This window comes from Electrona antarctica (genome assembly GCF_951216825.1).
Source record: "Electrona antarctica genome assembly, chromosome: 24".
Lineage (NCBI taxonomy): Eukaryota > Metazoa > Chordata > Actinopteri > Myctophiformes > Myctophidae > Electrona > Electrona antarctica.
In genome coordinates, this window is record NC_136803.1 from 14,059,273 (window position 1) to 14,076,963 (window position 17,691).

The 17,691-nt window shown below is 41.9% G+C and overlaps 1 protein-coding gene across 1 annotated transcript in view; it reads right to left on the minus strand.

Annotated features, from left to right (window-relative positions):
* Nucleotides 1-17,691, minus strand: part of LOC306917217 (mucin-5B-like) — a gene marked incomplete at its 5' end in the record, with an annotated part of 62,217 nt that overhangs the window by 24,938 nt on the left and 19,588 nt on the right. Inside the window, 10 exons of the mRNA XM_079495349.1 lie at nucleotides 7,202-7,330; nucleotides 7,930-8,086; nucleotides 8,812-9,051; nucleotides 9,593-9,772; nucleotides 10,340-10,478; nucleotides 11,426-11,577; nucleotides 13,974-14,143; nucleotides 14,888-15,014; nucleotides 16,473-16,567; nucleotides 17,320-17,484. Coding sequence (XP_079351475.1) covers nucleotides 7,202-7,330; nucleotides 7,930-8,086; nucleotides 8,812-9,051; nucleotides 9,593-9,772; nucleotides 10,340-10,478; nucleotides 11,426-11,577; nucleotides 13,974-14,143; nucleotides 14,888-15,014; nucleotides 16,473-16,567; nucleotides 17,320-17,484 — 1,554 coding nt within the window. The remainder of the gene's footprint in view (nucleotides 1-7,201; nucleotides 7,331-7,929; nucleotides 8,087-8,811; nucleotides 9,052-9,592; nucleotides 9,773-10,339; nucleotides 10,479-11,425; nucleotides 11,578-13,973; nucleotides 14,144-14,887; nucleotides 15,015-16,472; nucleotides 16,568-17,319; nucleotides 17,485-17,691) is intronic.

Genomic DNA, 17,691 nt, shown 5'->3' on the forward strand with positions numbered 1-17,691 from the left:
CTGTTGGGTCACATTTAACTTTTTGTCCTAACTGAGCCAAAGACTTATCTTTGTACTGTTTGGCACGACACTCGATTTCTAAAGGTTTGGTACAAGCGCTCAAGTCAAGATCCTTTATATCTTTTATGCTTTCAGTGTCGTCACCACTTGAAGGGTAATGATTATTCGTCCATTCTGACCATTTATAAACATGACAGGATGTGGTTGGTTGCACTGTTGTAGAAGTAGGGACAATGGTAGTGGTTGTCGTAGGCTTTTCTGTGGATTTTATTGTAGGCTTTTCCGTGGTTGTCGTAGGCTTTTCTGTGGTTGTCGTAGGCTTCTCTGTGGTTTTTATTGTAGGCTTTTCTGTTATCTTTGGCTTTTCTGTTGTTGCTAATGGCTTTTCTGTGGTTGTTTTTACGATTGTAGTTGCAGCTGTGGTAGAGACGGATGGCTTGCATGTGTCAATCAAACATCTGACTCGTATTTCGTAGTCATAGCACCTAGGTGGTATACCTTGGTCCTGGCCTTTACAAATCAGCCCAACTGTTGGGTCACATTTAACTTTTTGTCCTAACTGAGCCAAAGACTTATCTTTGTACTGTTTGGCACGACACTCGATTTCTAAAGGTTTGGTACAAGCGCTCAAGTCAAGATTCTTTATATCTTTTATGCTTTCAGTGTCGTCACCACTTGAAGGGTAATGATTATTCGTCCATTCTGACCATTTATAAACATGACAGGATGTGGTTGGTTGCATTGTTGTAGAAGTAGGGACAATGGTAGTGGTTGTCGTAGGCTTTTCTGTGGATTTTATTGTAGGCTTTTCCGTGGTTGTCGTAGGCTTTTCTGTGGTTGTCGTAGGCTTCTCTGTGGTTTTTATTGTAGGCTTTTCTGTTATCTTTGGCTTTTCTGTTGTTGCTAATGGCTTTTCTGTGGTTGTTTTTACGATTGTAGTTGCAGCTGTGGTAGAGACGGATGGCTTGCATGTGTCAATCAAACATCTGACTCGTATTTCGTAGTCATAGCACCTAGGTGGTATACCTTGGTCCTGGCCTTTACAAATCAGCCCAACTGTTGGGTCACATTTAACTTTTTGTCCTAACTGAGCCAAAGACTTATCTTTGTACTGTTTGGCACGACACTCGATTTCTAAAGGTTTGGTACAAGCGCTCAAGTCAAGATTCTTTATATCTTTTATGCTTTCAGTGTCGTCACCACTTTTAGGGTAATGGTTATTTGTCCATTCTGACCATTTATAAACATGACAGGATGTGGTTGGTTGCACTGTTGTAGAAGTAGGGACAATGGTAGTGGTTGTCGTAGGCTTTTCTGTGGATTTTATTGTAGGCTTTTCCGTGGTTGTCGTAGGCTTTTCTGTGGTTGTCGTAGGCTTCTCTGTGGTTTTTATTGTAGGCTTTTCTGTTATCTTTGGCTTTTCTGTTGTTGCTGCTGGCTTTTCTGTGGTTGTTTTTACGATTGTAGTTGCAGCTGTGGTAGAGACGGATGGCTTGCATGTGTCAATCAAACATCTGACTCGTATTTCGTAGTCAAAGCACCTAGGTGGTATACCTTGGTCCTGGCCTTTACAAATCAGTCCAACTGTTGGGTCACATTTAACTTTTTGTGCTAACTGAGCCAAAGACTTATCTTTGTACTGTTTGGCACGACACTCGATTTCTAAAGGTTTGGTACAAGCGCTCAAGTCAATATTCTTTATATCTTTTATGCTTTCAGTGTCGTCACCACTTGAAGGGTAATGGTTATTCGTCCATTCTGACCATTTATAAACATGACAGGATGTGGTTGGTTGCACTGTTGTAGAAGTAGGGACAATGGTAGTGGTTGTCGTAGGCTTTTCTGTGGATTTTATTGTAGGCTTTTCCGTGGTTGTCGTAGGCTTTTCTGTGGTTGTCGTAGGCTTCTCTGTGGTTTTTATTGTAGGCTTTTCTGTTATCTTTGGCTTTTCTGTTGTTGCTGCTGGCTTTTCTGTGGTTGTTTTTACGATTGTAGTTGCAGCTGTGGTAGAGACGGATGGCTTGCATGTGTCAATCAAACATCTGACTCGTATTTCGTAGTCAAAGCACCTAGGTGGTATACCTTGGTCCTGGCCTTTACAAATCAGTCCAACTGTTGGGTCACATTTAACTTTTTGTGCTAACTGAGCCAAAGACTTATCTTTGTACTGTTTGGCACGACACTCGATTTCTAAAGGTTTGGTACAAGCGCTCAAGTCAATATTCTTTATATCTTTTATGCTTTCAGTGTCGTCACCACTTGAAGGGTAATGGTTATTCGTCCATTCTGACCATTTATAAACATGACAGGATGTGGTTGGCTGCACTGTAGAGACAATGGTAGTGGTGGTCGTCGTAGGCTTTTCTGTAGTTGAGGTGGGTTTCGGTGTCGTAGGTTTTTCTGTGGATTACAAAAGGAGCAAGAGGGTGATAAGCTCTTCTTCATTCACAAGTACCATTTTGAGGTATTTATACTTTACTTATTATTTCCAATACTTTTACTTCTACTCCACTACATCTCAGAGGCAAATATTGTACTCCACTTCATTTTTGACAGCTTTAGTTACTAGTTACTCTGTAGATTTTTATTATTATTACAAAACAAGTGCTAAAGTGTTAAATCGAATAGATCTGCTATTTTCAAATGATTTCCATACATTTGATAACTTGAAATGGGACATTCTCCAAAATGAGTATAGGTTCAAGGTTCAAGGTTTCTTTATTTTGTCTCCCGAAGGAAAAATTTGTCTTGGACCCCAAGGACCCACCCTGCAGCATACAAATATACAATACAATACACACTACAAGACAATAAAGGTACACAGTGCCTCGTACAACAATTCAATACCACACACACCAACATACTGTACAGTATACAGTAACTAGTGCAAAAAGGAGATCATCATCACCACCTCAAAACCTTCTACCCCTACCCTGTCTGTCCTCTGCAAGGACTCTGTTAAGGAGTGTGATTGACAGAGGGACAAAGTAATGTTTGTACCTATTATATTTGCACGCATGGACCTCGTACCTCCTACCTGATGGCATACTTTTACTTTTGGTACTTTAAGTACATTTTGACGGAAATACTTTTGTACTTTCACTCAAGTACATTTTGAATTCCGGACTTTTACTTGTAATGTAATATTTCTACATGGCAGAATTGATACTTTTACTTGAGTAAATAATGTGAGTACCTTTTCCACCACTGCCAATCAGTATCAGGCAAAGCCATATCAGACAGTATCACTGTAGTAATTATTTAACTCATCTGTGTTTTCAGGGGTTTACGATAGAGGGTGCTTTTCCGCAACCTGTGTGTTAATCTATGGCTTCGAGATCAGAGGCCAACCGGAGAAAGCGTCATCAAAACAAAAACAAGCCATAATATCTTTGTCTGTAGTTCAGTCAGTTAATTTGGTAATATTGTGATATCCCACATTCCTTGTCAGATCTGACAATCACATTCTAAATGACACAGGCTAGGATGAAGAGACTAAGTCATCAAAGTATTCGAAAAGGAACATTGAGAAGTGAAAATCTATTATATATCAACAGACGTAAATTTTAAGTCACCTACCAGTTGTAGAAAACACAAAAGGTGTGGTGGTTTGGGGGATTGTGGTTGTAATCGGGCCTGTGGTTGTAGTGCAAGGCCAAATGACCCTGGAGATGGTTCCGTTGTCTTTGCAAACAGCCTTGATGCAGCTTCCATCTCCATCGTGGGTGTTGTAGATGGTTTCTCCATAATCGTACAGTTTTCCTTGGTACGTGCACTGACAAGCTAGAACAGAAACAAGTGTACATTCTAGTGAGAAATGCAGTGGTGGAACGTAACTAATAATAATAATATAATCATTTGCTACTGTACTTGAGTGTATAATAATAATGTGTGTGTGTGTGTGTGTGTGTGTGTGTGTGTGTGTGTGTGTGTGTGTGTGTGTGTGTGTGTGTGTGTGTGTGTGTGCGCGCGCGCGCTGGACGCACACTCGCACAGTGACAGGGTCGCATACTGTGCTAGTGTCTATCTGTGCATGTTATGTAGACAGCACAATAATTGCATTGTATGAAGTCATAGCACTTCATAGTATATATGTACAGCATAGTATAGTATATATGTATAGTTTATATGTACAGTGTCATTATATAGATATGTTCTAGCTACGTTCTTAGCTTACGCATGTTTCTTGATAAATGCTTTTTATATATGTGATGTATTCCCATGCTTTTGTTCTTGCTAAATGTAAGTCGCTCTGGATTAAGAGCGTCTGCTAAATGCCTAAATTGTAAATTGTAAATTGCATGCCACTGTATCCCGGATACAGATGGAACAATACTTAAGTGTTGTTTACATATGCTGTGACAAAAACACCCCAAAAGAATGTGTACCAAATTAGTATTATGTATTATGATTATTATACTCACCATTGATATCGTAGTAGCAATTGCGCTTTGTTGATGAGCAACGACTGACAAGCAAAAAAAAAGCAAAGACATTTTGTTGTTTGGCATCAAACATCAAAAGTGGTCTTGTCATTTTATAAAATTAATGTAACATTTTAACAAAGTTTTTCTTCATATACTGTAGAGGAGTTAAGAATAGTAATAAAGTACCATGGGTAACAGTTCATATACTGTAGAGGAGTTAAGAATAGTAATAAAGTACCATGGGTAACAGTTCATATACTGTAGAGGAGTTAAGGATAGTAATAAAGTACCATGGGTAACAGTTCATATACTGTAGAGGAGTTAAGGATAGTAATAAAGTACCATGGGTAACAGTTCATATACTGTAGAGGAGTTAAGGATAGTAATAAAGTACCATGGGTAACAGTTCATATACTGTAGAGGAGTTAAGGATAGTAATAAAGTACCATGGGTAACAGTTCATATACGTAGAGGAGTTAAGGATAGTAATAAAGTACCATGGGTAACAGTTCATATACTGTAGAGGAGTTAAGGATAGTAATAAAGTACCATGGGTAACAGTTCATATACGTAGAGGAGTTAAGGATAGTAATAAAGTACCATGGGTAACAGTTCATATACTGTAGAGGAGTTAAGGATAGTAATAAAGTACCATGGGTAACAGTTCATATACTGTAGAGGAGTTAAGAACAGTAATAAAGTACCATGGGTAACAGTTCATATACTGTAGAGGAGTTAAGGATAGTAATAAAGTACCATGGGTAACAGTTCATATACTGTAGAGGAGTTAAGAACAGTAATAAAGTACCATGGGTAACAGTTCATATACTGTAGAGGAGTTAAGGATAGTAATAAAGTACCATGGGTAACAGTTCATATACTGTAGAGGAGTTAAGGATAGTAATAAAGTACCATGGGTAACAGTTCATATACTGTAGAGGAGTTAAGGATAGTAATAAAGTACCATGGGTAACAGTTCATATACTGTAGAGGAGTTAAGCATAGTAATACAGTACCATGGGTAACAGTTCATATACTGTAGAGGAGTTAAGGATAGTAATACAGTACCATGGGTAACAGTTCATATACTGTAGAGGAGTTAAGGATATTAATAAAGTACCATGGGTAACAGTTCATATACTGTAGAGGAGTTAAGGATAGTAATACAGTACCATGGGTAACAGTTCATATACTGTAGAGGAGTTAAGGATAGTAATACAGTACCATGGGTAACAGTTCATATACTGTAGAGGAGTTAAGAATAGTAATAAAGTACCATGGGTAACAGTTCATATACTGTAGAGGAGTTAAGGATAGTAATAAAGTACCATGGGTAACAGTTCATACAGTTGGAGGCCATCGATATTGTCCTTTTCTTATTGCTGAGGTTTGCGTGATCTGCGCAAAAGGACAGTTAACCCATTTTGGGCGGGAACCCCTTTTGGTGTTTTAAACATTATGTTATAATTTAGCTATTGAAAAATAGCAGATCTGCAAGCTCATAGCGCGCCACCGAGTGGCGCGCTACGAGCTTGTAGGTCTGCTATTTTTGAAAAATCGTGAAAATATTTATTTCAGAAAACTGGAGGATTTAGAAGGATTTTTTAAAATTTTGAGGTCAGGCCTAAATGGGTCAAATGATAAGGGACAATATTGGTGGCACCCAACTGTATACTGTAGAGGAGTTAAGAATAGTAATAAAGTACCATGGGTAACTCTTCATATACTGTAGAGGAGTTAAGAATAGTAATAAAGTACCATGGGTAACAGTTCATATACTGTAGAGGAGTTAAGAATAGTAATAAAGTACCATGGGTAACAGTTCTTCATATACTGTAGAGGAGCTAAGAATAGTAATAAAGTACCATGGGTAACAGTTCTTCATATACTGTAGAGGAGTTAAGAATAGTAATAAAGTACCATGGGTAACAGTTCTTCATATACTGTAGAGGAGCTAAGAATAGTAATAAAGTACCATGGGTAACAGTTCTTCATATACTGTAGAGGAGCTAAGAATAGTAATAAAGTACCATGGGTAACAGTTCTTCTCTGAGGGCATGGGTTCTCCTTCCCTGTAAAGCTTTCCTTCTCCATCATAACATCCACACTGCTTCTCCGCAACACACGTCTTGCTGCTTTCTTCCAAGTAAGCTCGTTGAGGAGGACATGACGGATAGCAGCCTTTAAAACACAAGGTTCATTTCCAGTCAGACCACAGAACAGCTAGTGGCGCAGAAGCAGTGGTGGGAAAAGTACTCAATTGTTTTACTTAAGTAAAAGTACAAATACTGGAATTCAGAACTACTTTGTTACAAGTAAAAGTACGGAATTGAAAATGTACTTGAGTAAAAGTACATATCAAAATGTACTTAAAGTACTAAAAGTAAAAGTACTCATTGTGCAGAATGTGCCATTTCACAAGTTCAAAATGTGTCCAAAATCTATTGAAAATAGCAGATCGGCGATTTTCAAATGGCCGAAATGTATAGGGTTGAAGTGGTTAATGTATGTTTTCTAATCAAAATTAAAATCTCCAAAGTAACTAGTAACTAAAGTTTTCATATAATTGTAGTGGAGTAAAAGTACAAATTTTGGCTCTGAGATGTAGTGGAGTAGAAGTAAAAGTATTGGAAATTGGAAATACTCAAGTAAAGTACAAATACCTCAAAATTGTTCTTAAGTACAGTACTTAAGTAAAAGTACTTAGTTACTTTCCACCACTGCGCAGAAGTACAACACAACACTACTACAGCATATAGATTACTATATCATACCCTCCAGAGCTGGGATCAGTTTGGAGCATATTCCTGAAGGGTTCCTGCACGTCTTCATGCATGGTTTCCCACAAGGCTGGTAATGCCAGTCACATCCACCAGGCGGGTTGTAGTAGTCACAGAACAGAGCTACGTGTGAAGGGGCAAAACAAACAAACAATGAATGAGATGATGGATACTTGGTGTTATAATACTATAACACTATGACGTTAACTGTAATGGTGCAGGGAGCATCGACACACCAAGAATACCGACTGTGATGATCCAGGTTCAAAGAGAAGGGCTTAAATATGGTATTGCTCTTGTTAACATTGGTCTGATATTAATTTAAAATATTTGATTATTGGCTCAGAAATGTGACAACAACAAAAATAAATGATAGAAAACAAGTCTTTTTTGTGGGTGAAGTAAAGCAACATATGTATAGGTTCATCGCCATGCTGGCTTGTGGTGAACATTTTAGTCAGAATTATTAATTTTTTTGCCACAGACATACAAAATGAGACAATACTATTACCAGAAACACATAAAGAGCTAGTCCTGAATGACCATAACAGGTCTGGAACTCTGAGAGATTCTCAGCGTTATGGCGGTCCTTTTGAGAACCTTCTAGTTGGACTCCTGATAATATGCCATAGTGCCACAGTAAATACGCATTCAGTAATTGAGTCTTGATGAAATAAGAACATTATTATGTGTGTAAAAAAGAAAATCAGCTGGAGACTCACGGCATATCTTGGGCGTCCTCCATCTCACACAGGCTCCGGCCTCGTTGCAGGCAGCTGCGTACGCTGCTACCGCCGTGCAGAAGCACTCACAGTCCCCCCCGGTGGTACACGCACACGAGTCCCTGACACAGGCGTCGTAAAACTTTTTGGGGTCCACCTTTTGACACAGGAAAATGTATGACCGTGATATACTGCACTGTATTTCAGAAAGAGTACAACAGGCAATTTGACTAATTCTCATCAACTACACACCATGACTTGGCTTGCTTTTTTAAAGTTGGTTCATAACATTTGATGTTTGGTGTTTTTACTGTTTTGTTGTGGGTGGTTCTTGGCAGTGTTGGCATCTCGTAGACTAAAACCATGACGAAAAATGTTTGGCGACTAGCTTTTTTACGGATGAAAACTAAATAAAAACTAAGCTATATGACTAAAACCCGAGCCGAGCTGGTCTACGGTACAGTAGCTTTATGGCCCGAGCTATACACCAAGCGTGTGTGTGCGTAATACGCAGATACGCGAGTCCCGCATACTCAGAAATAACATAGTACTGGATCTAATTAAAAGTGCGTGTGTGCGTTTGTGCTTATGTGCGTTTTACGCACACATGCTCGGTGTAGCTTGACCGTTAAAATCACATGATATTTAGTCCACTAAAACTAGAGTTGAACCCAAACATTCAGATTACGAAAACATGACCAAAACTAAATGGAATTGTATTCAAAACACTATATGACAAAAACTAAATCTGAATTTTCTGCCCAAATTGGTAGGCTACGTTGCTGGCTGACAGCGAACACAGTGTTTAATAGTGGCTGGTTGTTGGTACCTTGGGATGGCTGACAGCGAACACAGTGTTTAATAGTGGCTGGTTGTTGGTACCTTGGGATGGCAGGTAGCGAACACAGGGCTGTTGATGACGCTGCAGTGTTTGATGGACCACGCCTGCCTGTGGGAGTATGCCGTGCACGGGTTCTTCCCCGGATTGGCGTCGGGGCAGCCGGGAGAAGCCTTCCAGCTGTTTCCGAACACATACGCGTCAACCACGACCTCTTTGCTTCTGGTGGTGAAGTCGTTCCTGGCGTTTCCGTCGTAGTTCCCGCACAGGCCACATGGTTTTCCCTGCGGGGCGCATTATCGGCAAATGGAATCATGGGAACATTATGACAAACAAAATGTTTATAACAAACAAATAGGTCTGCGAGGTCGGGGGAGCCCACGGCCTTTCCTAACTTCCTCCACGGGGGAACGAGTGTGCTAGCAGCAGCCACCACCGGGGCTCCGCCAAACTTTGGTCAACTCAACTGTCATTGCATCTCTCTATGTATTTATACATTTATTTTACCGACGGCACGGGTGGGCAGCCATGGGCCCCAAATGACTCTGGGGCTGCGTCACGGTAGTGACGGCCCTAATTGAGATGACTGTAGATGCCACTGAACGGGAGCATACTTTTTCCGATATGCAACAGCCCGACACATGCATGGCCGGTTAAGCCTCACCCGTGGCTTCCCTGTGAGGTTAGGGTTTAGTGTTTGGGGTCTGTCGGACTGTTAGTACGTTAGTACGTTAGTACGTTAGTACGTCGGACCAAACACATGCACCCGCTAAATGGAAAGTCAAAGCACAACCCTTAAACAGAAAGAAGGCTCAATTCACTCACCTTGTACTTGTAGCTGAGTTTGATCGCTAGGCTGTTCTTCTTGTCCCATATGAGGATCAGTCCAATCCTGGTCTCAACCACCAGATACAAACCGATGCTGTAGACCCGATAGGGGACGACATCTCCTTTGCTTGCTTTGGTAACTTGGACTTTTTCGTCTCGCAGTTGAAGTTCATAGTCCTGAAAAAGAAACGAAGCTTGTCAACCTTATGCACTATAGTTTGTTGAAGTGTGACTGCGTCGTCTTTAGTACACGACACGTAAACATGTTGTTGTACCTCTAAGATGAGCTTGATCACAGTGGAGCAGACTTGTCCAGAAGGTCCACATGGAATGTTCTCAGCCATGACCTTGAAGGAACCCTTAGAGCTGCTCCCACAGTAGTCCTGTAAGACAAGGGTTCTGTTAGACAGTAGCCTGCCCCCGCCAATGTGATTTCTGATTGGTTCACCGATCTGTGCGCTTCCCCACGCCCCTAGTACAACACAGCGGAGAACACTGAGACGTCACCAAATTTGGAGTGACGCCACTCTGCCCTGTTATTGTTTAGCAAAATACAAGGCTCACTCCCACTCCTATGCCACTTTTCCTGGCTCGTTTCCCAGGCTTAAAAAAAAAGTAGTTAGACAAGGTAGTTAGTCCTATAAGACAAGCCTTCTGTTAGACAGTAGTCCTGTAAGTTTTAATTAAATGTGACAATCAATCCTCACAGACGGTGACTGAACGTAACCCCTTCCTGTACGGTACCTGAGCGACCATGTGTTCACAGTCACCGTGAAAGGTGAACCTCTTGTCATCAAAGGAGGTGAAATGTCCTCGTCCGTACATACTGCAGGTCCCGTCACACTGGTTGTTGGTGCACTTCCACTTCCTTCCTGTGCACGTGCTGTGACGATGACACATTGTACATCTTAGGTCATTATGTTCAATTAGTCATTGCTTTATCCTGGTGCTGTGACGATGACACGTCTTAGGTCATTGTTTTATTCGTAAGATCTATTTAATCACTATTTACACTACGTGTAATAATAAACTTTTCTATTCATCTCTGCCGATAGTGTGTGTGTGTGTGTGTGTGTGTGTGTGTGTGTGTGTGTGTGTGTGTGTGTGTGTGTGTGTGTGTGTGTGTGTGTCTCTATGTCTGTGCGTGCGTGCGTGCGTGCGTGCGTGCGTGTGTGTGTGCGTCCGTGCGTGCGTGCGTGCGTGCGTCAGTGGCGCCTGAGCCATTGAGCAAACGGAGCAGCTGCTCCAGCAGATTAAAATGTGGGGGTGCACTGCACCCGACTAAAACTAAGACAAAAAATGTTCGTTCGACGAAAACTAAATAGAAACTAAATGAAAACAAGACTAAATGTATAGACACTTTTGTCTACAGCTAAAAACTAAATATGTTAGGGACTAGCGGACAAGAGATCGAGTATGAGTCATTTTACACTTGGTTGCACAACGCGCCACGCTGTGCTTGTAGATCGGCTATAGGCATACTATGTTACAGTCATACTTGGAGGTACTCATTACCAGGTGTTACAGTCATACTTAGAGGTTATCATTACCAGGTGTTACAGTCATACTTAGAGGTTATCATTACCAGGTGTTACAGTCATACTTAGAGGTTAACATTAACAGGTGTTACAGTCATATTTAGAGGTTATCATTACCAGGTGTTACAGTCATATTTAGAGGTTATCATTACCAGGTGTTACAGTCATACTTAGAGGTTAACATTAACAGGTGTTACAGTCATATTTAGAGGTTATCATTACCAGATGTTACAGTCATATTTAGAGGTTATCATTACCAGGTGTTACAGTCATATTTAGAGGTTATCATTACCAGGTGTTACAGTCCACCTTGGCGGTCTGCCCAGGCTGGTAGGACTGTCCGTTGTGTGAACAGGGACATTGCTGCTCCTTGATGCATCCTCCACGGCCGTCCGACAGCAGGCCTTCAGGACACACACACCCTGACACACACCTCTCACTCACCTACAGACACAACAACAACATACTTAACACATTTTGTGCCCAAAACGTCTGTGGACATCTTGGGTATTACCGCACGTGCATAGCCCAAGACGTCTGTGGACGTATTTTTATTTTTATTTTTATTTTTATTTTTATTTTTATTTTTATTTTTATTTTTATTTTTATTTTTATTTTTATTTTTATTTTTATTTTTATTTTTATTTTTATTTTTATTAAAAAAAAATCACAAAAATCAAAACTTTTTTTTTTATACGTGTTGCCAAAGTTTGTGTTTTCACCATTGAGAATGCATTTGGCGTTTAAATTAAATAACTCAGAAACTATAAAACATTTCAAAGTAAAAAGTTCCAGCATGTGTCTCCACAGTCAGCTGAATTATAAAAAATGTGAATGGATTTTCTAGGTGAAAGTGATTTTGGGCAGTTTTGCGTGGGCTCTCAATTAACATGGGATTGGACGCTCATTAGGTATGTTGGTTCCCATACAAACCAATGATCTACTCACACAATCTATGTCTGGATCCTGGCAACTTTGTTGGCACTCGGATCCCTTTGTGCCTGGCAGTGCACTGGAGCAGTTGAAGAAAGTCATGGGTGCTGTGCATGCTATAGGCGTACAGTATACATGCATGTTAAAGTCATGGTTGCTGCAGGTATACGGTATACAGTTGGAGGCCATTGATATTGTCCTTTTCTTTTTGCTGAGGTTTGCGTGATCTGCGCAAAAGGACAGTTAACCCATTTTGGGCGGGAACCCCTTTTGGTGTTTTTTTTTTTTTTTTTAAGATATTTTTTTGCGGCTTACGCCTTTTATTGGTTTTTGAAGGGACAGACAGTAGGCTGACAGGAAACGGGAGAGAGATGGGGGAAGACATGCAGTAAAGGCCGTGTCGGGCTCGGGAGTCGAACCCGCGGTACACTGCGACTGGATTACCAGTCGGGTGCCCAGACGGTTACGCCACCGCCTGGGCACCCTTTTGGTGTTTTAAACATTGTTATAATTTAGCTATTGAAAAATAGCAGATCTACAAGCTCATAGCGCGCCACCGAGTGGCGCGCTATGAGCTTGTAGATCTGCTATTTTTGAAAAATCGTGAAAATATTTATTTCAGAAAACTGGAGGATTTAGAAGGATTTTTTAAAATTTTGAGGTCAGGCCTAAATGGGTCAAATGATAAGGGACAATATCGATGGCACCCAACTGTACATGCATGATAAAGTCTTGGTTTCTGTAGGCATACAGTATAAGTGCACGATAAAGGCATGTGTGTTGTGCACGCTGTTGGTAAACATGTTATAAAAAATGAACTGTGAACAATATGCAATCTTAGCCAAGGAAGGAGGTAGCTACATTAACGCACCATTTGCCATTCATTTAGCATTTACTCATGCAGTTGTGTGTTGGATACTCACTCAGATACTTTGGCTTTCCAGTACATTTTAACTTTCCGAGTTTGCAGACACTAGAATGCACAGAAAGGAGAAGAGAGGCAAAGAAGAAAAGACAAACATTAATTTCTCTCCATTTGTTTTACTAAGAACTGGAGAAAAGGAATTGGAGCACAACTAAACTAGTTTGACTGCTTATCGGAATGCTTTGTTTTGTAGAGTTAACAGCCTTGAGGTGTCCCTCAGGGTTCAAGTTTAGGACTGGTCCTCTTCACAGCTTATATTATTGATATATATAGAGCGTCGCAGTCCCGCCCGCTGCGAGGCCACCAGGAAATAATTCCCCATACATTTTTCCCATAGACGTTTCAAAAAAGACCTTTGAAGCCTCGGACAAAGCCAACTCGACAGGTGACACATACGTACGCACGCAACGTAACGTTTATAGTATATTCAGTGTTGTTTTTCTCTAGATCAGAGACAGTCATATTAAAACACAGCAAATAGTGGTCTGATAGCTCAGGCCTTTCAATAGTCCTTTCCACAGTGATGTTCAGACCTCTAGAAATCACCAGGTCCCCATGTGTGCCCATGTTTATGTGTAGGCCCAACAACATGTTGGATAAACTCAAAGGAGTGCAATAACTCTAAGAAACCCATAGCCACAGCATCTGAAGCATCGTCCAAGTGAAGATTAAGATCACCTGAGATAAGAGTTCTGTCATAGTTAGTGGAACAGATAGATAACAGTTCTGATATTTCTGCTAGAAATACTGCTTTGCTGCACTTTGGAGGACGATAAATGCTAATCATTGGCATAGAGGATTGACCCTGCAGTATTGTGGCCTAGTATTCAAATGTAAGCCTTTATTATGAAATCAGGGTTGAATTGAATCGGATGCATGTCGACGTTTCAAATGCTCACCAGTTACTTCCGCGGAGCCTCAGGGTGTGTCCGGCACCAATCATGTGTTCCCCCTCGTAGCAGGGGCAGTGCGAGGCGCTCACACACTGGCCCTTGTTGTCGAGGTAGGTCCCGTCTGCGCAGCCGCAGCCGTCCACCGGGGTGCTCTTGATCAGGCAGGTGGGGTCCGGCTGGCTGAGAGCGCGGCACGAGCGACCACAGCTGGTAGTGGAGTAGCTGTAGACCATGGTGGCAGGGCAGTCCGAGTACTTCTCTGTTAGAAACCACATGTCATTGTTCCGACCTCCCGTTAGTCCGACCGATTACTAACACAATCCCAACCCCTAACCCTAACTTCAGTCTTAACCGGCCACGTAGGTCGCTAACCCTAACCTCAGTCTTAACCGGCCACGTAAGTCGCTAACCATAACCTCAGTCTTAACCAGCCATGTAGGTCGCTAACCCTAACCTCAGTCTTAACTGACCACGTACAGTAGGTCGCTAACCCTAACCTCAGTCTTAACCGACCACGTACAGTAGGTCGGACTAATGGGAGGTCGGACTTAGGGGCAGTCCCCGCAAATGGCATGAATCCAGTGCTGAGCTGTCAATCTTGCTTTGGGGCCTGGGCCTGAGTCCAACCGCCACTGTTTCGATGTAACTATAACATCTTTGTCGGGTCATCATGACCTGACTAAGACTAAGAGCACTAGCCAACGGAAAAAAAACATTTTGTCGAATGCTTTAAATAGGCCGATAAAGGCTCATTCATAGTCTGGATTTTCGGTGGTGAGGTGACCACCAAACTACAACATGACGTCACGAGCCGTGGTGACGAGCAAACCACCGCCACCACCCCAGCCCTTCTCTCTGTTTTTACTCACCACCGCTCAATGTTATTTCAGCTCCGGTGGTCACCCCACCACCGAAAATCCAGACTATGAATGAGCCTTTAGATTCAAGTTAAAAATCGTGGAAGTTGCTCTTTTTTAAAATCTGAAACCTGATGGGGACTTACTGCACATGACGTCTCTCCATCCGGGTAATGCGACGCCTGCTGCGGCGCAGGCATGCACGTAAGAGGAAACCACGGCACACATGCAGCCTTCACTGTCTTTACAGGAACAGCCGTCAGAGATGCAATTCTATGGAGAGGCACGCACACACGCGCACACACACACACACACACACACACACACACACACACACACACACACACACACACACACACACACACACACACACACACACACACACACACACACACACACACACACACACACACACACACACACACACACACACACACACAGTACACCATGAATTTGTTGCCACAGTCTGTCTGTATCTATCTGTCTCTCTCCTCTGGCCACTCCCACATCCCACCGCATGTCCTTCCTATATCAGCATAATCTTAATAGCCAATGGGAAGCCATGGCAAAGATTGTTAATATTTAGGAAGATGGTCCATCCCTATTGGAGCCAATAGAGGCAACATGGTACACAAATTCAACTTCTTAGCAGAAATGGATATTAAAAAATATATATTTCAGGGTTTAGTTTTGCTGCAGCATGTATTGTACTCCAAACCAAACACGATTATGGGATTCCAATCCTGGGTCCCCTGCGTGGGAAGGGAAGCTAAAGCCAATCATTTAACCGCTAGCCTTAGAGGGAATCCCCAACCCCTGGTGTCGGATTTGGGCTTATTATATTATGCTTTAGCAGGAGCAGGACAGATTGCTGTTTTTAAGGCCTGTTTGGATGGAAATCTGGCACAGTCTTGAACGAAGTGAACTGTGAGAGAGCAACGTTTTTCACATCTACTCTTTATAGCGCCACCAGGAGGCCGACATATGTAAAACAAGGTGGCGCTATAAGAGGCCAATGTGAAAACCTTGGGGCAGAGGTTCAGCTGTGGCACTCAGGGAGTTTGTGTGCAGAGTATGCCTGCGATCAAGTTAACGGTGCCGGAGATTAGCTGTCCACAGACAGACCGACACACGGACCGACACACGGACACACACACGGACTGACGGACGGAGTGAAAAACATACTCTCTCCATGCCTTCGGCCTGGTGGAGACAATAACGTTCATCAAGCAGAAACACAGTATGTTCAGTTCATTGAACGTGTTCAGGGACAACACTGGATTTTTTTCACCGGGGCCAATAGCCTAAGCTGTATTCCTGGGCGCTTCTCTCCCTCTGCCAACCTGGGGAGAGCCCCGAACTGAGCTCATGCTTCCTTCAATGCATTGAGGAGTGAGCAGGCCGCTTCTTATCACCTGACATGGGGGAGTTTCCGCGGTAGGATATACAGCGTGTGGAAGGAACCAGTTCCTTTCCCCTCAATCAGGCGCCCCGGCTTATCAGGGGGAGGCAGTATAGAGACCAGGATTGCTGCATGTTTGGATTGTGTGGATGTTGGGCCTGCTTGCCCCTTTTTATGTACTCTGTCTCTCATTCAGATATTACTAAATGTACGCAAATACCTCTGGTGGTCCTGCATGTACTGCAGGCCCTAAACTGTCCTGACTCACAACCCATCGCGTACAGCCGTACACAGTACACTATGATGATAACCCAGATCTTAGATCTTACGTCAACGTGGACTTCTGGGCTGATCGTAGAATGGCAGTTTGCAAACTTCCCCGTTGGGTCTGACAGCATAGTGCACCAATGCTTGGCATATATCTCTGTTAAAAGAAACAAACAAACAAACAAACAAACAAACACACAAACAGTTATTGTGATATTAAAGACTAGATCATCCAATGGTAACATTTGGAACAAAGTTGCCGTCAGTGGTGGAAGTAAGTACAATTACTTAAGTAAGTTAAGTACATTTTTGAGATATTTCCAAATGTCCGTACTTTTACTTCTACTCCACTACATCTCAAGAAGAAAATATTGCACTTTTACTCCACTACAATTATATGAAATCTTTAGTTACTAGTTGCTTTGTAGATTTTGATTATTATTACAAAAGATACAGTAACCACTTCAGCCCTATACATTTTGGCCATTTGGAAATAGCAGATCTACAAGCTCACAAGTGTCGCGGTGTGACGCATTCTGCAAAATGAGTACTTTTACTTTTGGTACATTTTGATGTACTTTTTAATACATTTTTAATTCCGGACTTTTACTTTACTATCTTTGTAGCTTAAAGATAGCCTGATGAAGGCCGTATAGGCCGAAACGTTGCTTGTTCCCTATCAAACTTTTTCACTGCATTTGAAGACAGTAGTGTGCCGGAGTTTCTTCTTTTTCATGACGTCGGGCACTTGGTTGTCCTTCTCCTACGCACCTGTCGCTTGTAGGTGTCGCTTGTAGGTGTTATGGACTTTTACTTGTAACAGAGTATTTCCACATTGCAGTATTGATACTTTTACTTAAGTAAAACATGTGAGTACTTTTGACACCACTGCTCGCCATTGTCATCTACCTTTTTCAACATTTGCGCTACACGGTGTCCCGAATGACATGGCCACGTCTTCGCAGCTCGATTTGGACCTCCATGAATTGGCGAACGCTACGGCCTGCCCCTCGATCAGCCCACAGCTGGTTTTAAAATCATCAGCCTCCACGTCGTTATAATCTCCACACAGGCCTGGAAGTATACGACACAAAAAGAAATAATCAAACATATCAACGCTATATCAACCCCATAAAACATGATCATTCATCATGATTATACTAGAGAATTGTTTTTAAAAAAGTGTACAGAAAGTGTTAAAAGTATGTTTTTATGTGGCCACACCCACCAGTTCATTAAAGTATGCCTGGTTTTCAGGTGAGTGGTCCACCTGAACTGAAG